At 51.2% G+C, this 27,601-nt stretch overlaps 1 protein-coding gene across 1 annotated transcript in view; it reads left to right on the top strand.

Annotated features, from left to right (window-relative positions):
* The window catches only part of WNT9A (Wnt family member 9A), a 46,941-nt gene extending 25,226 nt beyond the window's left edge, over window positions 1–21,715 (top strand). Inside the window, exons 4-5 of the mRNA XM_032966343.2 lie at window positions 6,591–6,731; window positions 14,140–21,715. Coding sequence (XP_032822234.1) covers window positions 6,591–6,731; window positions 14,140–14,448 — 450 coding nt within the window. The 3' untranslated portion in view covers window positions 14,449–21,715. The remainder of the gene's footprint in view (window positions 1–6,590; window positions 6,732–14,139) is intronic.
* The last annotated feature ends 5,886 nt before the right edge of the window (window positions 21,716–27,601 follow it).

Raw genomic sequence — 27,601 nt, 5'->3', positions numbered from 1 at the left:
GAGGACGCACGACCGGTTCATATATGACTCGCCACTGCAGTGCCGGATTATCCTAGTAGCAAAAGTAGCTACATATGTAGTACCTACTACTACACGTGTAGTAGTAGCTACGGGCTCCGCACTTTCAAGGGTCCCGCGCTAAATACTTTCGAGCTATCAATTCCGGTTCAGTGATTCTGCATTTGCTCTATGACTATAGTACTATACTGCCTTCAACTTTCATTAACGACTGGGTGGTTAATGTTAACGATTTGTCGTATCATCTGGCTGTATAGCGAATGAAAAAATACAATTGCCTTACTATGCAAGTAAAAAAATTGTGTTTTAATATTTACGTGTTTTTTTTTAATTTAGGGCCCCTTCATAACATATGTGCTACAGGCACCGCACTAGCTTAACCCGGCACTGCGCCACTGATGCGTTCCATTGCATGGGAATCAAACCCAGGTCTCTCGGTGTTAATAGCCGCAGACCGCCAATAACGACGCCGCCGCTCCCGCGAGTAGGTTAACAACCCACGCTCGCCAGGGTCTTAGGCTCCGAACGATTGCAGACCCATTGCCCCCCTCTCCCCGCAGTGCCCAGAGCTTACCTCTTGATTCCATTGCAGCGTAGCGCGGGGGGGGGGGGGTCTGTCACACTGACTGTGTGCCCCACGCTCTTCGTTCGGTCAAGTTGGACTTGTTGTAGTTCAAGTGGTCGAGTCAAGTTTGTTTGTTTAACCGGTTGAGAACTCAAGAGACCAAACTAAACTAAAACTATTTTGATTAAGAGCTTTCGTGACTGCAGGGATTCATATTCTTGGTTCTTTCGGTAAAGTCACGTAGAAGAGAAACAATAAAATAATTAAAAAATATTATTTACTTTACCATTATTTTATTGTTTCCCTTCTACGTGACTTTACCGAAAGAACCAAGAATATACATTAAAACTACTTTTTTTAAAACCAGCTATTATGGCTCTTTTTTCAGAAGCGACCTGTCCATTCCAAATGCTAGCTCAACGATGTGGCTTTTCACGTGAACATTTAAAGCAGCTTAATGCTCTCAACGCACGTTGATTTTACATGTGAAGGGAAAAACCGGAGGACCTCGATGAAAAATCCACGCGACCGCGGGGAGAGAGACTTGCACACTTCAAATATACAGCAGCAGGTGTCAGGGTCGGGATCGAACTCACGACCTCCTGCATGCCAGGCGAGGTAGTTAAGATCTCGCCACCATGGCGAACAGGACGAGTCTCAGTTGCAAGGGTCGCTATGTGGTGCTGCTGGTGGTGGTGGCGCTACTTGGGTGATTTTGTAAAACAAATGCGGGTGGAAGAGCGGTGCAGTGGTTAGCGGACTGCGCTACAATCACCACTGATTCCCGGTACTGGCGAACATCGGTGGCGAGTGATGTCTGAACCGGTTCCAGGGGGCCCCCTTTGCCACACCACGCAGACCACAGCGTAGTTCGGTATTGGCAAAGAAACCCCCATGAATGGCAGGGCTTGAGTAGGTCGTGAATTGACAAAGAGCCACGCATTTATGTGTTTCATGGGCAGTGGCGTTGCTTGCATCGCTGTCTGTCTGTCAGTAACTCGGCATGCAGTGATTCTACACCGGGCCCCTCCCCCGTGTCTCCTCTTTCCCCAATACTGACGCCCTCCCACCCAGCAATGCAATCAGTCGTCACCAATCAGGGCCACGATTCGATTTAATAAAATATTCTTTCGGGACACAAGTTTACCAACGTGTTTGTAATGTTTATACTAATATATATCGTTTGCAAACGTTTTGCTCGCTTCATCGATCTAAAGTGTAATAATAATAATTTGCTTATATTCTATTAAAATATGCACAATTCATAAACCATAATTTCTCAGTTTTCATGAGCACGTGCATCGTGATCGTACGGATTGACGTCGATCACCGAATCGATGCCTCGTCATCAGTGCCGTAGCAAGGTTGACACAGGCACTGGTGGCTGAAATCAATCAGGACCCTTAATCCAAGTTACCCGGTGCCTAGATCTCTCTGGCCCATGGGCCCTGGTGCAGTTGCACCGCCTGCGCACTCGATAGCTTCTCTTAGTCACTGACTGAGGCTGCTCAGTGCATTCAACGTTGGCTGTCATCATCGCCTCCCCGGCCGAACACCTTCATTGACTGTCGTTCAGCAACCACGCCAACTCTGCCAGTTGCTGGCAGCTACTTGTCAGCTAATCTGCTGGCTCTTATCGCCAAGCAGCTAAAATACAATAACAACGAAATGTACGCATACATAGAGCACCTGGTGCGTGGAAACGTTGACGCTGTACCGAGAGGACCTTGTGTCTCGGCCCGAAGGGGGCTCGGGACCTCTGTCGTGGAGGTAATTTTCAGAGCGTGGTGGGGAGGAGAGGAATAGTGGTCGCAGACTATAGGAGAGACAAAGAAGACGCTTCATAGTGAGAGACAGAAGCAGACGGTCACACAGGAGATAGAGGAGAACCGAAAAGATGTGGGCCTATGAGCAACAGAGGATGGATTTCCGAATCATTATTTATACCGGAGGAATCCTATGAGCTATGAAGTTATTTTTTCACAAATGTCCAGGCTAAGCAGTGAGGATGACCGAGGATATACACGATGCACTGTCAATATCGTCAGCACTGCAGCTTTATAACCCAGGGCATCAATTCAAAGACAAAGATCCACCCCCCCCCCCATTAAGCTTTGACAGACTGTTGGGGCAAGTGCTGCTCGCGAGCACCTTCGATTAGGCATGGCTGGCTATGTACGGTGCGAAAGAAGTTCAACATCCTGTACATACAAGTCCGGCACGGCATACGAGGCGGTGGGTGGCCAGCACCACGCCCGGCAGCCTTTGTGTGCCTGTTGGTGATGTTATACACATCCAAGGGGAAGCCTATGACTGGTTCAGATAGTCGTCACTCGTGTTCGCCCTGAGCAGGAATCGAACACGGGTCGCCGGGTTTATATCCCATAGATAGAGCGCTCACCACTACACTCCAGCTCACCTGTATACATACGAGCTGAAAGTAGCCACATTTGGTAAAACACCACATTTATGAATACGGCCAGTTGACTGAAACGTCAAGGCTGTCCTTGCATCTCAGTAACAGTTTAGAAACGAATCCTGTTTTTACCTTTTTTAGTTCACCAAATGTAATGTTGTGGGGGTGCTGTGTTCAGCCATTGGTTACCGTGCTTAGACCGTCAACTAGTTGCACTTGAGAACCCGGTTTAGTGAGGGTGATTGCGACCCAGATTCAAACCCAGGTACTCAGCGTTGCCGGCTCAGCGCTCTGTCCTATATCACTCTGTCTATCTGTCCGCCTTTCTACAGAGGGGGGGGGGGGTCCCCTAATACTCTCACAAAGATGATCCGATATAAATCATACGATATGTATGTTTAAGGTTTTGCTGGCTGGGTAGGTGGCTGGAGGGACGGACGGACGGTCACGTGCTAATGATGTGCGCGTTGCTAGTGTCTAAGAACATTGTAATGCAGTGTCGCAATTAGGAGACAAAGGCGGCCGGGCGCGGTGCTGGCCACCCACCCCTCGTGTGCTGTGCCGGGCTTCATAGCTGCTACTCGCTAACAGCACTTGCCCCCAACAGCCTGTTAAGGCTACACGGGGGGTGGGTATCTTTGTCTTTGTTAGAGAGATGTGAGGATCTGCCCCCTCCCCACGCCACCGTCCTTCACTCACGCGCCCCCAATCCCGGAAGGGCTGCTATTTGACTCAGCACGGTGAGACAGTAGTACCATTGTGATTAATGTAGTGGGCTCTAGTGGCTGCATGGGTCACGTGAACATATACATACGAACTTTATTTCATCCAGCAGTGATAGTTCACTGCTGGAGGAAGGGCAGTTGCTTGACCATTTTTCAGAGTCGGTTTGTGAATTGTGAGCCAGGACCGGTTCTCGCATATATAAGCAATGTACGGATCAGCAAACATCGATTACCGCGCACGCTGTTTTATGCGTGCATCGTGAGCTGACAAGATTGGTGTTAACTCCGTGAATCGATGCATCGTCACACGTATAGTGTCAGTGCATCCTGTCTCTCCATTGGTCTACACACAACTCGACTTAACGCCCAGTAACACAAGACAACACTGTGTATAAAGGATTGTAAATGTTGTGGATTGGCTCTCCAACACACCGGTGTGCTGTACTAGTGACGAATTGGCCACGTTATGTTTACGTAACAACCCTTACCAGCTGGCTGTGTCGGGTGGTGGCGGGTTTTAACGACACATTTATATTTTTACGCGATGTAACCCAAAACAAGCCTCGATTGCTGGCTGTATAAAGGACGTTGAGCAGTGGCGCTTTGGTAGGCGCGCTGCTCTCTGAACCCGGTGATTTTGAGTTCTATTCTCGGTCAAGGCGAGCTAATATCAGTGGCGAGCGATACCTGAACCTCTCCTCACCATCCTGCATTGACCAACGTGGCGAGGTATGGTCAAACTACCCCCATGAGTGGCACGCAGTCGCGTGTCTCGCGTGCCGACAAGGGTCCCTTAGTGGCCAAAGCTCTGAGTTGGGGTCCCCTTGACAACCACCGCGAGATATGTTTTCAATAACGGTGTAGAAGAACAACAACGTATTTCATGATGTGATTGTGCATTAGCCTAGGTACGACCGTGTTAGACAAATCAAATATTGGGGCCCCACCTCAGCTGCGGTTACTACGCCACTGGTGCCACAGCATGGGTAGGGCATTATTCAAGCAGTGCATTAAACATGGATGTAAATCATCATTGTTAATGATGATTTGAAGCTTTCGTGACTGCAGGAATCCACACTCTTTTTGGTTCTTTCGGTAAAGTCACGTAGGTAGAAAAATAATAGATCACCACGTTTCGATCGCAACACAAGCAATCGTCATCAGGTGGGACAACCACAGCAAGAAAACACTGCTGAAGTAGGGGGTTAATGATAATAATACGTGGTCATTGCAAAGCATTGTATGTTTCTTAACCACCTGAATGCAACTGCATCTTCGCACAGCAATGCATGCGTCTGCAATACGGGTGGAGCGATTCACCAGAAACCCACGGTTTGATTCAAGGGTCAATTACTCTGACTCATTTGCCCATCCCCCCTTTTGCACCCTTTCTCCTTTGCTTCTCCCTCGTTCCTATACTTTTGCTCAGCCTCAATTGATTGACGTGAAACCGTAACAGAAGCATTCTCGCAAGCACGTGCAATCTGACGCGCATGTCACGAGCCGCTGGCATTTTACTCGTGTCGACGATTCTAACTCCTCGAGCAACTTGCCTGGCGGGAAGCTGTCTGCCACAATGCAATGTTGTCCAAATTTTATTATCTCGTCTATACAGTCGGTTTTCCTACGACGCCGCGGTGATAGCCGTGTTCCTAAAACAACAACCGCTTTGTGGGGGGAAATCGCGTCATAATAAATAACTAAATAAATGCGCATCCTTAGCATAGGGTAAAGCGCGGCCCGCGATAACACGCGAGATGCGTACGCAGGCTGGGCAAAGGCTTGAGGCGCGTGGTTGGTGGCGTCGAGAAGCATCCAGCAGCATCCCGCCTTGTGTGACGCTACACCGAGGCAGCCGCACGGCCGCTTATTCCCGACTCGCGCGACGTAGTTCCGCTCACCTCAATCGCGTTATTGCCAATTCGCATCCGCGATGTAAAAACAACACACGTGCTCCCAGACATACCCATCGCGGTAATTACAATTCGCCTCATGAAAACCCGCACGCGGTGTATTGTTTGAGCATCGTATTCGGTGTGCAGTCATCATCATCATCATCCCTTCCTTCTTGAGTTAACGTTATTGTGATGGTGACTCAGTAAGGAACTGATAGCTAACTTCAATAAAGAGGCGGTACAAGTAATAATTAATTATGATTATGATGTTTATGTAAACAAAGCCACGCGTGCTCGTGTAGCTTTGGTCATCCGGAGATCTGAGCCGGAGTTTGTGCCATGGTGCAGGGTGCCATTATGGCGAGATGTTAACTACCTCGCCTGGTAGGCAGGAGGTCGTGGGTTCGATCCCGACCCTGCCACGTGTATATTTGGAGTTTGCGTGTCGCTCCCCGTGGTCGCGTGGATTTTTCTCCGTGTCCTCTGGTTTTTTCCCTCCACATGAAGAATCAACATCACGCGTTTAGAGTATGTGGCTGCTGTACATTATCGCATGATAAGCCATGTGTAAATGTATAAAAGTTGAATAGTATAATAGTCTATAGATACCCACTGGGCCGTCGCCTGTCAATCCGATGCTGGCGTTTCGTTCACCGTGGAGGAATAACTCCGTGGCATTGAGAGACACCCTTCAGACGTCAACACTGAACCGCGATGACGACGTTATGAAGGCGACACCAGTCCGGCCTCGTCCCACGCTCCCAATGATCTCCAGCGACAATCGCTTCGATTGTCACAGCCTCGGCGCATCGTCGCAGCTCGGCAGCCGCCATCGTTTCCGTTGGGACGCCTCCGACGTTGCTAACTTTGATCTTCCCTCTTCGCGCTCCTCCCCCCACCCCACCACCACCACCACCAACACAACCGCCACTCCCCTCCTCCTATGCCTGCTGGGGACCAACCGGCGGAAGATGGTGAAGAGCGGCGTGCGCACGACGTGCAAGTGCCACGGCGTGTCGGGCTCGTGCACGGTGCGCACCTGCTGGCTACAGCTGGCGCCCTTCCCCGAGATCGGCCGCAAGCTCAAGCAGCGCTACGACACGGCCGTCAAGGTGAGCGCTGGTGCTGCTGGTGCTGCTGCTGCTGCTGCGATTGCCGCTTGTGCTACTGGTGTTGCTGCTGGTGGTGCATCTGTTGGCGCATTTGCCGGTGCATCTCACGTCAGTCGACCCCACGGCACCTGGGTCTGTCCCCGTGACCTCCTCCTGCCAGCAGCGAGCCTTCGACACTTCACGTGGCCTCAAAATGCGCCTGGCCTGGCAAAGGTGCCATGGTGATGTCACCGTCACTTAATTGGTGTAGCGGTTAGTGCCGTGCTACGCTACGAACCCGGCGACCCAAGTTCGATTCCCGCTCACGGCCACCAACACCGCTGAACCGGTCATGGGTCTCCCTTAGGTCAACTCAGCCTCGAATGAATACCTGGTTTGCCACCCACCCCTTCGTGTGCCATGCCGGCCTTCATAGGAGCTCGCTAACAGCACTTGCCCAAACGGTCTGTTGAGGCTACATGGGGGATCTTTGTCTTTGTTTGGTGGTGTCGGCACCGCTGCCCCGGGAGTCATCTGGGCAAGTTACTTCAACTCCTCGGCCCTCTCTGCCCAGCAGGGCACGTGGGAAGGTCGCGTGCCTAGTGGTATAAATTGTGTGCGCTCCCGCCTCGTCCGAGACGTCTGCTTCAGCGTTGGAAGAGGAGGCCAAAATTTCCCCCGAGAGAGAGGGGGACCTCTGGAGCTGCCTTCGGCGGAGGCCGTTCCGCCAGCAGTACAAGAGCGAGCGAACGGTTGCAGAGCTGCCGCAGCGTTTACCTTTGTGTGCATTGGCAGACTGTCACACCGCATCCAGTATGCCTCTCGCTATGGCAGGGCACCGCTTTTAGTACGCGAATGGGAAAAGTGGAGTTTTAGTTTGCTGGCATTACCATAATCCCAGTTTCTCGGTGTAAAATTCAGCAGCTAGGATTCTCATTCTACTCCGGTCATATTTGGAAGCTGCGCAGGATCCATTCTTATTCTACTCTGTGTCTGTGCCCCTATACTTGGACTTTGTGTGCGTTTACTGTCATGCATTGAGCACCCGGTAAATATTGAGCGATCGTCTTTAAACTTGCCGTGCTTCAGTTTAACAGACACACGGATTGGGGTGCCACGGTGGCGAGATGTTAACTGCCTCACGTGGTATGCAGGAGACCGTGGGTTCGATCCCTGAAGCCTGTATGTATGGAGTTTGCATGTTCTCCCCGTGGTCGCGTAGATTCTTCTCCAGGTCTTCCGGTTTTTTTCCCTCCACATTTAGAATCAACTTCACGCGATTAGAGTATTTGGATTCTATATATTTCCACATGATGATAAGCCACTTCGTTGAGCTATCGTTTGTGGCCAGATCGCTTCTGAAAAAGAGCTACATAGCTCAGTGGGCCTTACCTGGCAAAATAAAAAAATTTAATCTCGTTTAAACCAGGAGGCTTGAACTTGAAAATAACAAACTTGAATTCTAAGTGTCCCACAAATGCGTGTATGACATTATATGTATAGCATGAGACTATTTGACGGCACAAATGAAGTCTAAGCGGTGAGGGACTTTTAAAAGGCATTTTATATAGTAGACAGACTAAAGAAGGCACAACTTTGATTATTGCACATTGCACTGCCAGCTTTCAGCATTGTTGGAAATGTATCTGCTGTTAAACATTATCATCATCGTGTCCCATGATCTATCCGCTGTTGGATGAAGCTTTCCCCAAGCCATCACCTAGTCTCACGGTCCTGCGATGTGACAATCTTGCACGCCATCTCCTCCTGCACGCGAGCCAATTTCCTTGCCCCACCTACGGGCTGCTAACGATGAGATCTGACTGTCGTTTAGCGAATACCGTGCCGCGCGTCTTTGTCAAAATCTGAATTTCCCACGAGCCCGAGATGCACGGCGGGACTGCGCGGCTTCGCGCGCCTCCGTCCGGCGCGAGAGCGAGGGCCGTTCACCCGGGGAGTCTCGTAACGACTCTCCAAACCACAATTACCCTAATTTGAAAGTCCATATACACAGCCGCTCGACGATAAGTGCACTCGACCGCGTCACACATCCGGATCAAATGTTCAAGAATTGAAAATGCTTTAAAGTATATATATTTCCAAAGTGGCTTATTCCCCCGTGATTTATTTGGAACTTTTTACTGGTGTGGACATTCCGAGGTGTGGCTTTTTTAATTTGTGTGGAATACCCGATTATAAGGAGTGGGATGTGACGGCACAGCGGTTTTCCCACTGCACTATGAACCCATTGGTCGTAGTTCTATACCAGCGGTCCCCAACCTTTTTGGCACCAGGGACCGGTTTCGTGGAAGAACATTTTTTCACGGACCGGGGGGGGGGGGGGGGTCATCATTGGGTCTTTCCCCCTTTTCAAAGAAGCTCTCCAGCGACGTTTGTTTTTTACTCATTTTGGCTACTAGAGGTTAGCTTGTGAGCTTACCAACACTGTGACTGAGACAAGTGTGCAGTGCGGGAAAGAGGCGCGGACGAAAGTGCTAAATAATAAAATAATGGGGGCGGGCCACGCGCGGACTCAACGCTCACCTCCTGCTGTGCGGCCCGGTTCCTAACAGGCCACGGACCGGTACCGGTCCGTGGCCCGGAGGTTGAGGGCCCTGTTCTATATGACTACTATTTTTATTTTGTCAGGTCAAGCCCACTGAGCTATGTAGCTCTTTTACAGAAGCGACCTGGCCACAAATGATACCTCAACGAAGTGGCTTATCACGTGGAAATTTACAGCAGCCTAATACTCTAAAGGCACGTGGATTTTAAATGTGGAGGGGAACAACCGGAGAACCCAGAGAAAAATCCACACGACCACGGAGAGAACTTGCAAACTCCAAATATATAGGCATCAGTCGGGATCGAGCCCACGATCTCCTGTATACCAGGCGAGGTAGTGAACATATCTCACCACCGTGGTGCCCATAAGGTTGATACGATACCACGGTTAACAAGAGTGGCAGGTGATAATTGAAGTGGTCTTGTTCTCTGCTGACTGAACAGTGTGGCAGCTGGATTCAAAGCACAGTGTGTTAACCGCTACACCACCGCGACACCCCCTTCACGGTGCATATCTTGGTTTAGTCCATTGGCCTATTGGCCTTCTCGTCTTGTGTCAACCGGCAGCATTTCGTGCTGCGAGGGGTTGGCAGTGCCGAGTGTCAACCCCCTTGTGTGCGTGCTGGGCTTTCTCTGGATTCTCTGTTTGGAATTGTACTCAAATGTCACCAGATTCACAGCGCAATGTGCGCCACCACTCACTCCAGCACAGAACATACCAAAGCGTAAATAGTTTATTATAAGTGAGAGGGCTACAGATATACTTTGCTTGTTTGTGAATTGAACGCAAAGAGTAGATACTTTTCAAGTCAATCCACTGCTGACTGAGGGTCGGCCCATGCCATGGAGGTCATGGGGGTCATTTGACCATGCTTCACCACGCTGGTCTGTGCAGGTTGGTGTAGGTGTTGAGCGTGGATTACAGCACAACAATGGATTTCTGCCGCACTGCTTTCTGGCCTTCGCTATATAACCCTACAGCAGCAGCATCATCATCACCATCATCATCATCCTGTAACGACCTGTCGTGAGCGGCGCTTCCCCATCCAAGCACTCTCCACGCTCAATCCTGCTTGGCTTTCCGCCCTCGTGAGAGCAGCAGTCGCGGCCCTACGAAGCGGCACCGATGGTTTGCACGGTTGGCTGTGTATGGTGCGAAAGAAGTTCGACGTACAGTACGTACGTCGAACTTGAGTCGGCAAAGGCCCCCGAGTGCGACGGCATCCTAGACCTTGGGATGCCATCGCACCACGGTGGCGAGATGTCAATTACCTCGCCAGGTATACAGGAGGCCGTGGGTTCGATACCGACCCAGACACCTGTATATTTGGAGTTTGCATGTCTCTCTCCCTGTGATCGTGTGGATTTTTCTCTCGGTCCTTCAGTTTTTCCCTTCAACATTTAGAATCAATAAAACACGTATATTTAGAGTAATTGGCTCCGAAAAATGCCCACACGATAAGCCACTTCATCGAGCTAGTATTTGTGGCCAGGTCGCTTCTGAAAGGGAGCTACATAGCTCAGTGGGCCCTTACCTGGTAAAATAAAATATATTGTTTTAGCTTCAGCTTTGGCCGCGCCAGCGAATGGCAGAAGGGGTGCATGGTGGCACTGGGAGGAAGCACCTCGGCATGAGCGATTAGCAAAGTGTTTTTTGACGTTTTTATTACAACAAAACGAGAGTCCGACACAACACGCCGAAAACGTTTCGGTGAACAGGGGTACAGAAAATCCGCAGGTAATCCATTCCGGGCGCGACAGAACCGCACGAAAATGGGGGCGGAGGGGGTAGGAGGGAAGAAGGGGCATAGGGGGCCCCCCGCTGCTGCCTCCAGCCAATTGTGGGAGAAGATGAAGATTTAAATGGGGGGGGGGGGGGGGTGGAGGAGGAGAGGTGGAGTGCAATTAGCTTTGTGTTTACGTAGAGCAGGGCTCTTTCCCCCGGGCGCTGCAGGACGAACGGGGGTCTCGCGTCTCGCCCGCCACGTTTAGATCAGCTCTCCGGTAAAACCCGCTGCAGTTTCGCCCGCGGACTCCTACGTCGCCCGTTCGTCGTTGGCCACCACCACCACCACCACGCCAATCCACTTGCCGGACTTGCGTACGTGCGTATCGTACACTGAACTTCTCTCGCGCTGTACATAGCCAACCGCGATAATCGGAGGTGCGGGGAAAGGAGAAGGAAAAGAGGCCTCCCCCCCATGGTGCGCCGGCCACGGCGGTTGTTCCCGCCATGACCCGCCACGCCGATTGCCGCAGGCCGGTGGAGCGGGGGGGGGGGGGAGGGTGCGGAATCGGCAATCGATTTTCACTGACATTAGCCATGGCTGAGAGTTTGACTAGCACCCCGTCCCCCCGGCAACCCCATCGTTCCTGGGACGACAAATGTATTTGTTTTGGTTCTGAAACGAGAGCCTCCTTTCCGGGTGCACACACGGGGAGAAACGCCGTCGGGCCTGTAAGATCGGCGGGCTGGCAGCGGCAGTCTCCGTCACCCTGAGCTCATGTTGGCATAGAGGGTTGTGCGGCTGAATTGATGATTGCGTACGTTCGGGTTTTATGCAATCGCGAACGATGTAGATTTAGAGTGCATTCGCTTGAGCTTGAAAAGGCCCCAATGAGCTGTCAGGCTGGAAGGATTTCACGGGCGTCCCGCGATGGCGCACGAACAGAACGGTGATCGACGGTCAAGAATAGCAACAGATTGGCTTCCCAGGGACATAACGTGCCTGAGAGCATGTGCGCAGTGGAGATGGATTGGCGAATTTAGCTCGCGTGCTGTGCAGGTGCTAGGCGGATGGTTACGTCGCAGGGATCGCGAGAGATGGCGGCGACAGCTTTGGGGAGACCTTGATCCAGCAGTGGATTGATCGTGGCTGTTGCTGCTGATGATGTTGAATGGAATACATAATCCGTTGGGACGAGTTAACAAATCGAGGCTGCGTTTCTCGCCTGCACAAACGCCCTCTCACCGCTCCCTTCGTGCGCCCGACCCAAAGCTACGTTTCCAACCGCAAAGTGTCTCCGTGTTGCCACAGCCCGAAAAATCCACTGACAAAATCCACTGACAAAATAGCCATTTCACACTCGACACACACACACACACCCAACTCAACACACACACACACAGACCCCACGCGGCCCCACGCACTCGCTTAAGAGCCGTTAGCCGCATTGCGTGCTTTCTCACGGCACGGGCGGCTTATGACGGCTGGGCCGTCAGGTTCATTCATGTCTCATCTTGGTCGCGACGCGAAAATGACTAATGTACGGTCGCCTCCAGCCGGTCACTCACTCAACGATCATTGACCAACCGGCGTTTACTTGGCACAGGTATTATCCGGGCTTAATCTCTCACTGGATATTTTTTTGGTCCGGGTCACTGGTATATAGACTGGAGAAGGCGCCACGTGACTCGTGGCCAGGGCCACAGAAAAAGGCATACCTGATGCAGTGTGCTGGATGCGAACACTTGCTGACCCATCCCCACCGGACATCAGTTAGAAAAATCGCTTCGTAGCTCATCGGATTCCTCCGACAGTCAAAATCAAGATCCTGATTCAGATTAAATTTGATGGGTTGCCGACGCGGAATGACCCGGATTCATTAAAGTCTCTGGGAATTAGGATCGATGTTTCCACAATTTTTCTTTGCTGTCGTGCGATGGCACGTCCAATATCTCATGCTTTTGCTCCTGAGATCCATCTGAGTGACCTGTTATCTGCACAAGCGGTGCTGTACTCTCCACGTGCCCTGACATTGAGGTGTTCGATGTGTGGCAGTCCAACCAATGTTTGTTTTCTTTCTCAGAGCTGTAATGTTCGCTAAGCGAATTAGAAAAGAAAATCATTTTTTTGCCGTGTGTTATATTTGGTAGGTATGTATGTTCCATTTATTTCGCACCGTACATTACTAATCGGAGGTGAAGGGAGAAGGACAACAAACTAAACACAAAAAAGCACTTGTAAAGAAATTAGTTATAAATTTGGGTGCAGTCGTCGGTGATAGGGTCAAGACCATCAACGCATTGCGCTGGAGAGCCCAACCACAGTGCAGCTAACCTCTTCTCTCGTGTTTTATCACGATCGCTGAGCACAGGCCCAAAGGTACGAAACGCCAAACTACCGGAAGAAAACAGCACCATTGAAGCTGTGAAAGCTCTAATAGAGGGTTGTGAGGACTCGAGAAAAGAGGCGGCGGGAGGAAATTGCAAAGCCGAGCGGTGCGTGGAAAGAAACAGAAAGAGAGTTGCAGTTGCAGGCTGCGATCTCTGAGCCACACGGCCGCCTCATCTCTCACGACCCCTGGCCAGAGCCGGAGTGACAAGTTTGGCGCCCAGGTTGTCCGAGAAAGGCACCATTCTTGCACTCCGCCAGCACCAAACATTTGAGCCACCGGCCGTCACCCCCCACCCAGGCCCCCACCTCCCCCACCCCCCCGACCCCCCCCCCCGAATCCCCCCACTCCTGCCACCCTGGCCACGGCAATGACCGAGCGCATCCCTCCCCACCTGACCCTCCCCACCTGACCCTCACCACCTGACCCTCACCACCTGACCCTCTCCACCTGACCCACTCGACCCTGACCCTCTCGACCCTGACCCTCACCACCTGACCCTCCCCACCTGACCCTCACCACCTGACCCTCACCACCTGACCCTCACCACCTGACCCTCACCACCTGACCATCACCACCTGACCCTCACCACCTGACCCTCTCCACCTGACCCTCCCCACCTGACCCTCCCCACCTGACCCTCCCCACCTGACCCTCACCACCTGACCCTCACCACCTGACCCTCCCCACCTGACCCACTCGACCCTGACCCTCTCGACCCTGACCCTGATCATGACCCCGCCCGCAGGTGCTGAGCGTGAGCAACGAGGCGGCGGGTGAGGGCTCGCTGGCGAGGTCGCGGCGCCCGCCCGTCAGCGAGCTGGTCTACGTCGAGGACTCGCCCAGCTACTGCCGCGCCAGCCGCTTCTCCCCGGGCACCGCCAACCGCAGCTGCCTCAAGGGGCGCAACTGCGACAGCGTGTGCTGCGGGCGCGGCTACAACACGCGCGTGCACACGGCCGAGCAGCCGTGCCACTGCCAGGTGCACTGGTGCTGCTACGTGCAGTGCCAGCAGTGCTCCAAGCGCGAGGAGATCTACACCTGCAAGGACGGATGATCCGGCCGGACGGCTCCCGGCGGGCCCCGGTGCCGCCTCGCCGCCGGCGAGCTCCGTTCGACGGTGGACGGAGAGGGGGAGGAGGGTGGAAGCCGCGCCGGCGGTGCCGGTTCTGTCCATTGACATCGCAACCCACCCCCCCCGACCCATCCGCTCGACGCGACGCCGGAGCCGGAGGCGGCTCGTGCTTCCGTTTCACTTCTCGGCGATGGCGTTCATCGAACGGAGAAACGAAATAATTGGGGGGAGCGGGGGTTGGGTTGAGTGGCCGGCGTTTTTCCACTTTGCTCTTGTTTCGCGTAGCCACGACGGAAGACAGAGAGAGAGAGAGCTGTGCGATGGACGGTGAGCGAAGGCGTCGTGCGCAGGGGGTTTGTGGACGGAAAAACAACACATGCATGGACGCTGGAGCCAACACCTCCCCCCCACCCAGCCTCGGTCTCGTCAAACAGACGACTCGGGCCGAAGGGCACCCCGCGGAGTTGCGCAATGGCCGCGCCGGCGAGAGCACGAATTCGGCGCGCGGGGCGCGAGAGAGGGTCCGGCGTGACCCAGCGCAGGGGCGACGCTCGCACCGCCGAACTCGCCGAGGACTCCGGCTTCGTCACTCGACCGCTTGCGCCCTGGCGGACGGCGCCGTCGTTGTTGTTGTCGCCGCCCGTGGTGGTGGTGGTGGTGGTGGCGGCGGTGGCGGTGGTGGCGCTGGTGACCCAGTGCCCGGCTGCGGGGGACGTGGAGAGGAACGATCGCGTTGTGCTGCCGCACCGCGGGCCGAGTGGCTTGGTCTCGACGCGTGTCATTCCGCGAGTCGTTCCTCGGCAACGTAGCGGCAGGAACGATGCGGGGGGGTGTTCCTGGGGCGCCAGCGGCGCGTCGCGTTTGGGTACACGCATCGAGTTGTGCGAATTATGCGAAGGAAAATGTATACGCTGTTACATGTAGGTTATTGGGGGCGAATAAAACTGTGCAAACGACACAAAACCCCACGGTAAAATATACAAACAAGACGGTGGAGAGAATGGGTTCTCCAGTCGAATTGCAGTCGTGAATAATGACGATTCATCGAATCACCGGGGGTGTGGGGGGAGGCAAATTAAACGATCTCCCTTGTGTGTCACAATTCACCTCCCCCCTCCCTGTCCCTCCTGTGTCAGGAACGATACAAAACCAGACGGATGCCTAATTGATCGTCAGGTTCCCGGAGTTGAAGGGTCTTTTGTTGGGCCGGGTGAAGACTCGAAAGACCATGGCAGTCCAAATTTCCAAGAGTGGCCCGGACCGTACTCGTATCACGACTCAAACGCAGTTACGATGCCTGCCGTATGCCTCATGTACAAGGGAGTGAAAACGCTTTGGAACCAGGATACTCATCTCGCCCAGGCTTGTGCCTGTTGCTCTTATAGAGGTTTTTTTTTTTTGGGGGGGGGGAGGGTGGGGGTGGGGTTAGATCGCGTAAATATGTATTTGTCGTTAAACCCACCGCCACCACCCGACAAAGCCAATTAGTCAGGTTTTTCAGGTAAACAAAACGTGCCAATTAGTTACTAGTTCAGCACCTCCGGTTGTGTATTGGAGAGTAAACCCGCGACATTTGCAATTTGAGTACGACGTTTCGCTGGTGATTACATCCAGCTTCAGAATTGTGCCTTACGTGGCCTACATGTTAAATTGCTCTTGTGAAACTTAACCATCCCTAAGACGAATGCACTTACTCGAGTGAAGAGGACTGCACAGTACTTGTCGACAGGGAAGGGCTTACATCCTCGAACAACAGCTTGGGATACCGCATTGCAAGGAATAGTTTCTCATTCTCGGAACTTTTGGTCCGCCCAGTGCAAGTTCAAACACGTGAATGAATGTTTCCAGTCATACAAACAAAATCCAAAAAATCCTCCATATATCCTTTCAACAGATAGTTGGGGCAAGGACTCTGAGCGAGCACATATTAGTCATACATACAAACATACGTATTCATATGCATCACGTACGCTATTGCGAGTTCACGCGAAGACGATGTGGGTAGATCTTGCGGATAAGAAAATGTGTGGATTGAAGGAGGTTTCTTTTTTACCTTGCGGTGAATGGTAGCACCTCTCGTGGCTTCAGAGTTCGCGTAAACCCATCACGTGCAAGGCACCCCGATAGAACCAACATTGATTCTTACTCGCGCCATTCACACATGGCAAGCTTAGAGAGTCGATTTCAATCACAACGAATCGACGTGTCGTTACACCCCCCGTTGTTATACCCTTCGAGGACCTATGAACGCTGGCAGGGGACACGACAGGGTGGGTGGCCAACTCCAAGGGGCACTGTGAATGTGCGGTTCTTACGTAGCACAAATATTACACAACGAGGCAAGGACGATGATAACGATGGACGACGACAATGACGATGATGACTCGTGATCAACTGCGTCTTTGTAAAGCAAAGACTGTCAAAGTGGTGTCCACTTTTCACTTGCATATCTTCTACATTCGATACAATGGGGGGGGGGGGTGGTGGGGGGGTATATCGTCCCAATGCTTCGGTTTCCGATTGGTTCAACTGAGTGACGTTTGGTAGAGTGACGTGAATATGCAGGTGGTTCACGGACAATTCCATCCCGACCCTGACGGATACCTGCTGTATATTTGGAGTTTGCGGTGTCTCTCTCTTCCCGTGGTCTCGTGGATTTTTTTCCGGGTCCTCCAGTTCCCCCCAACCCCCCACATTTAGAATCAACATCACACATTAAGAGTATTTGGCTGCTATAAATGTCCACGCGATGAGCTACTTTGTTGGGCTATCATTTGTGGCCAGGTCGCTTCTGTAAGAGAGCTTCTACATTGCTCTGTGGGACTTACCTGGTAAAATAAAATTAAGAGTTTAATCGTTTTTATTATGCAGACTTCACGAACGTTCATGTGCCCTGCATGCGATGTTGCACGAATCTTCAAGCAATGCGCGCGAACGTTCCCCCGCAGACTTTACAATTGTTGCAATCTAGACCTAAATTGTGAACTGTCTCAAAAAGGCCTGAAGCGTTTCAAGGCGGTTTTGCCTCAAATGCGCTTACAATGTGGTTTGGGAAATTGATAGGCCAAATAAAATTAAAATGTAACTATATTCGCAGTTCCTTTCGCAAAATGTCGCTCAAAGCCAGAACAAATATCTACACGCCGGTAATAATGAAATAACTTAGGATTCGCTGATTGGGAAGAATCAAAATCTGTCATTCAAAATCGGTGCAATCGTTTTTTTCTCTTTGTAAGGATGTCTATTTGGAAGCCACGCGCACCCCTTCTCTCCACCGATGAACAAGATGAGCACAGTACTCACTCGGGCGCTCCAACGCTGAAGCGTTCGTGTTGTGACGGGTGCCGTGACGTCATTGCCGTGACGTCATCCCGAACAGCTGACACGGTCCACCAAGGACAGGCCATCGGGATGAGCTACACTGGCACCCGTGGTGGATGCGCGCGGTACGCTCCGTTTCGATTGACCTCTCGAACGCCTCTCATCGTACCTTCGAGAGAGTCCGGAGGTGAACCGGCGAGGAATTTCTGGGCCGGTCCAACTGGCATGTCCACGAAGTAGGGGAGACAGGTTGGGGAGAGGGGGGGGGAATGATACCTATGGAAACGTCCAGACAGGCTGCTGAAATTGCGAGTTGTCTCCTAGGGCAGGCTCTGCCGGTAATAAGTAATATTAAAAAAAAATAAAACACGCTTTTATGAAATGTACTAGTAATGGCAGAACTCCACGACTCGAGGAAGTGGCCCCGAAGCTTGCCACAATGTAAGGGACCGTGACCCAATTACAGCCAACGGTCATTTGACCGTGGACAATTAGACCCGAGCTGAAACATAACATATAAAAAAGAATGTTTAAAAATATAGATTTTTTTTGTATGTCTTATGATAGAATATATTATTGTCATCAGTATGACATCATTATACCAAGTTTGCAGTCGATACCCCATTGGGAAGTGGGTTAAAATTGAGTTACAAGATTTGAGGCTACAACAACGACAACAGACAGAGTGAGTTAAAAGAAAACAAAATTTCAGCCCCTTCAAGCGCGTGTGTAACGTTGAGCTGAATCGAGAAGACGATCTGTACATTTCAAGCGACCGCAAAAGACACGATTATTCGTGACGGCACCATGAGTTGCTCTCTTGCCAACGCGAACAGTATTTATACAGAGATATATTTTGTTGTTATTATTCGTGTGTACATAGCCGCATTCCACACGTATAGGTCAATGTTAACGTTATACGCTCTCAATAAGGGTCATTTAAAATTAAAACTAATAGCCGGATGTCTTGCCAGGCAATGTGTGCGCACTTATCTGTACGTATACACGTCTGCGCATGCTGTAGATGCGCACACGTGTACATACGCCACATGTGATGCAGGTGTATGCTGCAGAAGCTCGCGTGTATGTGTATATGTGTTCATGAGCGCGCGCGCGGTAAGCAGGCCGGGTGTTGACATGCGAAAACGAGCTGACTGCCGAGATAGGAAATGTAGGTTTGACTCCCGTTCAGTCCGCATAGCTGAACTATTCGGCGAGAGTAAAATACGTCAGCTTACCATTCCCCGTTTATCTCGCCCGTACGTTCACGTACGGAGCACGTGTATTCTCCTAAAATAACGTACAATGCATGTTTAGAGCACATGCACTCTTCTATAGACACGTACAATGCGTACGATTCCCTACCACGCATTCACGCGGTCTCCATTGGAACAACCGCCATCGTATTCATGAAATTTGTTTCAGTACGTCTCCCTGTAACGATGCTGGGTGGGTGATTACGGGTGGACGTTTCGGCTATTCCCACCTTATGTGGATTTAACGACGGTTAAGCACTCGGTTGCAGGGTGACATGACACGGTTGTCGCTCTCGTGTTTGGTTGAAAGGCAAAAAATGTCCCGGTTTTTTTTTATAACACACGCATATACAACAATATATATATCCATTTTGACAGGTTTTGTTTTGTTTGGGCCAAAATTCGCCGACCAAATGTCACATGTTTGGAGAGAGTCAACAAGACGGTCAGCGTCGACCCCCCCGCCCCCCCCCAAACGGGCTCGGCACTTCTGCTACGTGGGGAGAGGGTAACGGCGGGTCACGCGGTCACAGCGGGCTGCCAAAAAGTCCAATCATTTGCACACCTCCAGCAGGTCTGTGTCGTCGCGTTTCCCGCGGTGCATGCTCGCGCTCCCATGCACCGCGGTCCCCCCCCCCCCCCCATCCTCTGATTGGTGTGCGATCCCAGGAATCTACATAAGGAGCAGGGGGGGGGGCATTGACACAATCGTCAAGATTGGCATTTTCCAATTGCGGGGCCAAGTCCTTGATTTTGACACCAATATATATGAGTGGGAATGATGCCCAAACTGTCAACATTTTGTTAAAGCTCAGCCGACCGAAACGTGTCATGGTTCCAATACAGTACGAAACACGAGGTGTGAAAGATACATCTTGGGGCTCACGTATAAGGAGGAATGGGGCGATGGCAATGGGTGAATGCCAAAGTTAACAGTGCCGTTATTCTTTCGTGTGTTTTGACTGACAAATGTTCACGTGTTCAATGACAAGATTAAGAAACGTGTTATTGATCGTAGACATCTGGATCAAGGTGACCGAAAATGCAAAGAAAATTGGGGGTAAAGAAATATTTAATTTGGCAGAGTTGGCTCCCAGTGCCATCCACATTGTTTCGTAGCTAAAGAATCGCTCACATACAAAAATAATAATAGTTTTTTGATGATGATGATGATAATAATAACAACGTATGCTGTGAGCAAGTGCTTTGAAAGAGCCAGACAAGTTCTCATTGTGACAAATTTAACTTTTTTTCCCGTTGTTTCGTGATAACACCAACTGGTCGACAAAAATGCAAAACGTGGTTGGGAATCGAACTCGGCACGCCGGCTTTATACTGCAGCGCACTACACTATTGGCCACTTGTTGTCACGATGGGAATCTGGTCTAAATAGCTCCTCTGGGATGAGATTAAAACCGCCCGGTTACGACCACGTGGCCTGCACTTCAGTGGGACTAACGTCATCCCGGAGCTCAGTGGCGTAGCGTGGTCAGCATCGCACCTCCGATTAGCGTGGTTGGCTACGTACGGTGCGAAAGAAGTTCAGCATGCATACATTGCATGGGCCCCGCTGCAAAGCAATTGAAGCGGACCATCCCCGTCCGATATTCACCTCCTCTCTCTCCATACCCCCGGTGCCTGTTGCCCATCCACGCTTGTGGGCACGCCCAGTGCAGTTGAACCGCCTGCACACTCGATAGCTACGCCACTGATCTATATCTCTCTCCATCGAGGGCACTGGTTTCTTTTCTACGTGAGGCCACAGATGTGTGTGTGTGTGTATATATGTATTGTTTTATTATCGCCTCTTATGAGTACTTCCGACATTGGAGTCGAGCAGACTTGACAGGACAAATGAACAGAACCACGGTGCGTGAATGTCCATCGCATGTGTGTCCCTGATGTTTAGCAAATTGGTCTCGTGGGTCATGTTCATTGGTCGGAAACAAATGCAGTACCACTCGAGTACGCGCGTGTTTCAGTGGGTTAAGACGTCGATGCACAGTGGCGTGTGATGTGTACAGTGACATATACAAGCATATGGTATATATGTGTATGTGTACGTACTCGCGCTGTGCCCATAGTTCACGAAGCGCGTACAAACAGGCGTAGAATAAGACTATGTACACATTATAGTATTACTAACAGAGATCGTATATAGGTCGGCAAGGTTATTTATTTGGTATTGCATTTTTTTGGGCTATAAATTATTTTTCTACCTCGTCTGTATAAACTTTTGCAGGTATAAGATGTACAGTAGGATTATTTTTTTGTAATGTAACTTATTTATATGCTGTACCGTACATGCATTAAGAGTAGGGATGCTTGTAAAATAAACACTTAAGGATAACAACAACAAAAAATACATCTGAAAAAAAGCCCCACGAGAAAAAAAAATCTCTGCTTTCTCATCTCCTCGATTGTGTTTCGAACCTTGGCGCAGTTGCGACCGAGTGATGGTTGGTGGTGATAGTCGCCCTCCATCCGCGATGCACCGCTGGGAACGCGTGGGTCTGCCCGAGACCTTGCTCGGTTGAACACTGCCACCTTTGTCAGCCAGAAGAAGGTCACTTACGGCATCCACCTGGCACGGGCCAGCACAGTACAAGGTGAAGCGTGTCGGGAAACGTGATAACGCCAGTTCTAAACAATAAAAAATAGTCATGACAATACTTCAGCCTTGTGTCGATCCACTGCTGGATGAAGCCCTACCACCACTCCCCCCCCCCCAACCCTGTGCCGTGTCGGTCACGGGGGTTTGTTTGGCCATGCTTGACCACGCTGGGAAAATGTGGGTTGGTGAAGTGGAGGAGCCACACGGGCTGGTTGAGATATCACGATGTTCAGAGCCATTGCTGGGAATTGCCCTCGGGTCGCCAGGTTTACAATACAGTGCCCTATCCACTGCTACACCGCTCCACCCCTGCACGGCGTAGGGCAGGAGTACGTTATTTGTGAAGTCTCATCTGCCTGTTGGAGTTCCAGATGTTAGTTATCCTGCAAAACGTAGGGCTGTGAGGTGGCCAAGAGACGTCAGCGTTCAGTGTCATCCCCTTATATACTCAACTTTCCTCCCCCACGAAGCCAAACGAATGCTGGTGAATTAAATAAACTAAACTTGTTTTTTTTATTTTACCAGGTAAGGCCTACTGAGCTATATAGTATTTTTCAAAAGCGACCTGGCCACAAATGATAGCTCAACAAAAGTGACTTATCATGTGGAAATGTAAGCGAATGTTGATTCTAAATATGGAGGGAAACCCCGGGGGACTCGAAGAAAAATCCACGCGACCACAGCGAGAACATGCAAACTCTAAATATACAGCAGCAGGCGTCAGTGTCGGGATCGAACCCACGACCTCCTGTATACCAGGCCAGATAGTTAACATCTCGCCACCGTGGCGATTATGGTTATGAACACTTGGCTCCTAACTTAGAGTTTGCGAGTTCAAATCCCGGTCAGGGGAATGGGGGAGTCGACTCGGCCCATGGGTCCCCCATGGTCACTAGATTGAGTGCGGGTATGGTTTAGTGGAAAGTCAACAAACGTCCTGCTTTGGAATGTGGCTTTTGGTCGCCAACAGAGTTTAGCACCGCTCCACTGCTCGTTCGAGAAGGTATATTTCAAATTGATGGATACGTTGATTGGCGAATTTGTGGCTCTACAGCTGCCCTGTGTATCACCACCACCGCCTACCACCACCATGTGTTTCCGTCACAGCAATGACAGACACAGAAGGTTGATGCGGTAACGTGTCACGGCTGCATCCGTCGCGAGCCTTAATTAACCCGTCACCACAGAGCGCTCCGCCACAGTCCACCACCTGGCCACTCCAGCACGGCGTTCCACATCTCCCGGCTGTGCCTGCGTACAATTGAGAGGACGTCCATTTGGTAGAAGTGTATGTAGCTGGACACTTTTGACTGATGATCACCAATCAATGTGATGCTCAGTATAGCTCTCTGACCGGGACTTCCTTGGCAGGTTGTAACTGGGCTTGGCTAACCGATGATGGCTAATTATAACGAAGCCATATATAACACCCTAGGCTGGGTATGACGCCCCGTTAGTTGGCCTCCACGCGAACTAATATATGGGCTCAATTAAGGAGTCCCTGCCGCTCCTTAGTGTGAGCGCTTCGCACCTGGTGTGCTGGGAGACAGACGCTGAGCGCAACACGTTCGGCTGTCGGGTGTGGGTGGGTAGCCCCACAAAGACAAAGATCCCCCGTATAGGCTTAACATAATGTTGGGGCAAGTGCTGTTATCAAGCAGCACCTATGAAGGCCGGCACGGCACGCGAGGCTTGGAGTAGGGCATGTCGGCGTCAGGCACTACCACGATACTTCAAGGAACGCTTATGTCGCACGTACACCCCCGAATCCAAATCCACTTACTCTTACTATAACCAGTCTTCCTCCAGTTCGCCTAAACTCCACATCCAAGTCTTAATGTTATATCAGCCACCCGGATAATATTTTCCACACCCGGCGCACCACATCTTGTTATTCCACTCTGTATGACCAGTGCTCATATTTACGTGCCACCTCCAGGTCTATCAGCGAGCTCACCAAAAGCGGTGTTTGTGTGTGTGTTCTGGATTGTTTTGTGTGTGTGGCTGTGTTGGTGGAGAGAAGTAGGGGGGGGGGAGGTTAGTGGGAGCAATGATTGTTCACGGGGCCTCCTTCCAAACCAAACGAAAGGGTAAACAGTGCCACATAATGCGTGTGCCCACAGCGTTTCCCGTGCAGCACAATGGGAGCTTCCAGAGCGGCACGGGGGAAGCTGGGCCGCCTCGCTTAGGTGAGGGGGCAGAGGTGGTGGGGGCGAGGGGGCAAAGGTAGTGGGGGCATGGGGGGGGGGGAGAAACACTGACGCCGCTCCGTCCGGGTCAACTACCCACGAGTCTTCACCCGGCACACAACGTCCAGTATGCCTCTCTCCGTATGGATGTGGCCGTACTAGTTACGCGCATACTTCAGTATACCAGCAGCCTGCAAGATATTCCGTGAGAATGTAAGCCCTGGTGGTGGGGGATGGGTATATGGGAGGGGGGGAGGGTGTATCAGTTCCTACCGTGCGTTGGCCCCACGCGAGATTGACGAGCGGTGGTGTGAGACCGTGGTATGGAAGCAGGGCCGTCCATAGGGGTGAAGGGGGGTCCCCCACTGACGCCTTCAAACTGAACCGGAACTATTACATTTGACATCGTGACGTTGAAAGTGCGGGGCCCCCTCAAAGCGTGGGGCCCGGGTCGGTCGCCCCGATTTGCCGGGAGGAGTGGGTGGGTACCGTCCAATGGTGTAGTTTTCGAGTGTGCAGGCGGTGTCCCTGCACCAAGGTCACTGGGGTCAATAGGCCGATAGGAGGTAGGGGGGCAGGCATCGGGCTATGAAAAGGGGGTCATATTTGGATAAAGAGAAAGGGAGTGAGTGTATGACCAGTTCAGATGTCGTTTGCCATTGATTTTAGCCGTGGCAGAGAATAGAACTCGGGTGGCCCGGTCCATAGCACTGTGCATCTGCCAACCACTAACCATGACATTAGATGTGGCCGCCACCGTGGTCAGCGGCACTCACACTCCACACAGATAGATTAAATCAATTGCTGCACTGCATAATTCCTGCGGCGCCGCCCCACCTCGCAGGCCGTGTTGACAACACCTAGTATATACTCAGGCATTACGTCCATCACAGCGCGGTACTCACCAGGCTCCATGCCCACCTTAGCTTCCGCGCGAAGTCGAGTTCGCCTGGCGCGTTCGGCGTGGTTTGGTCGTCAGCTGTATCCCGGACTGACGCGTTACGGAAATTCCCCCCCCCCTCCCGACCGGCTACGTGTACCCAACACGGGACTGCGCTCTCCGCTGTGGGCTCAGTCCAAGCCGCTTTCACATCCACGCCTGATTTATGCCTCTGCGTTCTCCCGTGTTCACCGCACGTTCGTGTCGTCTGAATCCCACATTACAGGATTATCCAAAATTATCCCCCAAAAAAATACATGAAAAAAAAACCACGCACACTCTGGGTCACCCCCTTGGTCCCACAAGTCTAAGATGACAAATTAAACATCTCAATCGCAATTGTGTTACGTGGCTTGTATGGGCCCTGGTGCTAATAATTAAATACCCCCGCTCCCCCTAGACGCGGGGGTGAGGGGGGCCGTTTCGTCTGGATTATCTGGCCCGTGGATCCTGGTGCAATTGCACTGCCTGCACACTCGATAGCTTCGCCAAATCTGAAAGGCCTCTTGTGCACACCTCCATTGTATCCCTATCCTCTCCTCTCTTCTACCCCCCCCCCCCCATTCTTGACAGCAGTTCTGTCCCACACGGGGGTCCAGACAGAAGGGGTACTTGACCCGAGACTGGATGGGCAGGGAGACAACAGGAGCTGAACGACTCAGCCTCTAACAGACTGTTGGGGCAAGTGCTGTTCACGAGCACCTATCACTCTCCACTGATGGTGTTCGCGGCGCAGTGTGCTACCGCACCTCATCCCTGCACCATAGCCGTATAGAGCAGGTTCAGTGCTGTCAGCGAGCGCCTATTAAGGTTGGAGTGACGCACGAATATGTTATTTTGTCTTCCCAGTGTTAATGTTTGTACAATGTACCAGGTACTCATTTGAGGCTGAGTCGACTCTGGTTGGGAGGGGGGGGGGCTGCCCAGGAACGGTTCATATAATCGTCACTGGTGTTGGCCTTGAGCGGGAATCGAACTCGGGTAGCCGGGTTCGTAGCGCAGCGCGCTAACTGCGACACCACCGCTCCCCACCCATACACACACAAACCCGCATACGCGCACACACGTATACACACATAGAGGCACTGATGGATAATGATGAGGACGTGTGGTGATTGATGATAATGACTGATGACGAGGCTGCTGTAATTTAATAGCATAACCAAAATAGTATTTAAACCCGCCACACACATTCCTTACCTCTACACAGAGGGATTGCTTTGTGTTACTGCGAGTGTTCTCGCTGTTATTTGGAATGCGTGATCGCTTTAATGAATAGTTATTTTAGACGCAATATTTTATCCCACTCCCCCGTTCCGGTTTACTTCGAAGTGAGGGATATAAAAAAGTGAAATTGACTCTATATCCAGTTCCACGCGTGCTGCGGTGGCTAGATGTTAACTACTTCGCTGGGTATACGGGAGGTTTTAGATTCTATCCCGAGCCTGACTCCTGTTGCAGTATATTTGGAGTTTGCATGGTCTGCCCGTGGTCACGTGGATTCTCCTCCGGGTTCTCCGGTTTTCCGCTCCACATTTATAAACATGCGTTTATAGTATTTGGCTGCTATAAATTACCACATGGTAAGCTACTTGGTTGGACTATAATTTGTGGGCCTTATGTCTTACAATAAAAAAATAGTTATAATAGTTTAGTTTAAACAAATTTGTGAGCGTTCCACATTACCATGTCGAGAATGAGTCAGTTTAAATGATAACCAATGCCGACACTTGTAAAAGAATGATGACAATTCCATAATCCGACGGCCAGCGATCAGTTTATGCGATCCGAGAGCAACGATTAGCTGAGTCAACCGTCCACCCAGTTGGAATTTGAAACTCATGACCCTCCACTTATGAGCGGAGCACGGAGCCTCGCGGGAGGATGTGATGGGATACACGTGGCGTATACACTGTTTCTCAAGTGTCTTATCGTGTGTATGGTATGACAGGCTATCATACACACGTCACGGTAAGTTTACTCTGGGTCACAATCTACGCGGTGTTTTTCCTGCGCTTTAATTTCAGTAATGCGGTAATAGCCAAAACATCAACAAGGCAGAGCGGCGACCAAACAGGCCACTTGAATTAGATTACAGGCCACGGCTGACATCAGTGGCAATTCATATTTCAAACGTTCCTTGCGCCCACCCTCGCACCCCGACCCCCACTCTCCCTACTTCAGTAACCGGCGTCATAGAGAGTGTTATACAACTGTGAAGGCGAGGAGCGGTGGCGCAGTGGTTAGCGCACCCCACTACCAACCAGGCGAGCTGAGTTCCATTCCCGGCCGCTGCAAAACATCACCGTTAATGTTAATCAACCAACAAGACCGACTGGGCATTATGGGGACACTTTTTCATGCTTGCAATCAATACAATAGTGGTTTGATTTGTTTATTAATGACATGATTGTATTGACCAGCCGTACCCAACATCGGCTGGTAGATACAAACTTATTAGACTTGGCACAATTCTCATTCGCATTGGTAGATAAGTGTAATTTCGTCTAATCATATATCGCACGTATTCTATTGTGAAAAGTTGCATGGTGGTGACCCATGGGCATTATGACAAAAACGCAATCGTCAACCACACTGTCTTAAAATACATAAAGTATATATTTGTATGTGCTATGAAGGGTCATTGCCCGAAACGTCACATTTAATGTTAGTTACTTTTCAGGCCGCAACGCTCTTGACGAATGCGTTGAGTTGCTACCGTTAATTCTTAATTATAGACACTTGATGCAGCGATCTTGCTGTGACTGTTCCACCTGAAGACGGATGCTTGTGTTGCCTCCGAAACGTCGTGATT

The sequence above is a fragment of the Petromyzon marinus genome, chromosome 2 (genome assembly GCF_048934315.1).
Source record: "Petromyzon marinus isolate PM22_M1 ecotype Great Lakes invasive population chromosome 2, UKy_Petmar_22M1.pri1.0, whole genome shotgun sequence".
NCBI lineage: Eukaryota > Metazoa > Chordata > Hyperoartia > Petromyzontiformes > Petromyzontidae > Petromyzon > Petromyzon marinus.
The sequence above is the reverse complement of the archived record's forward strand: the minus strand, read 5'-3'. Positions and strand labels throughout refer to the sequence as shown.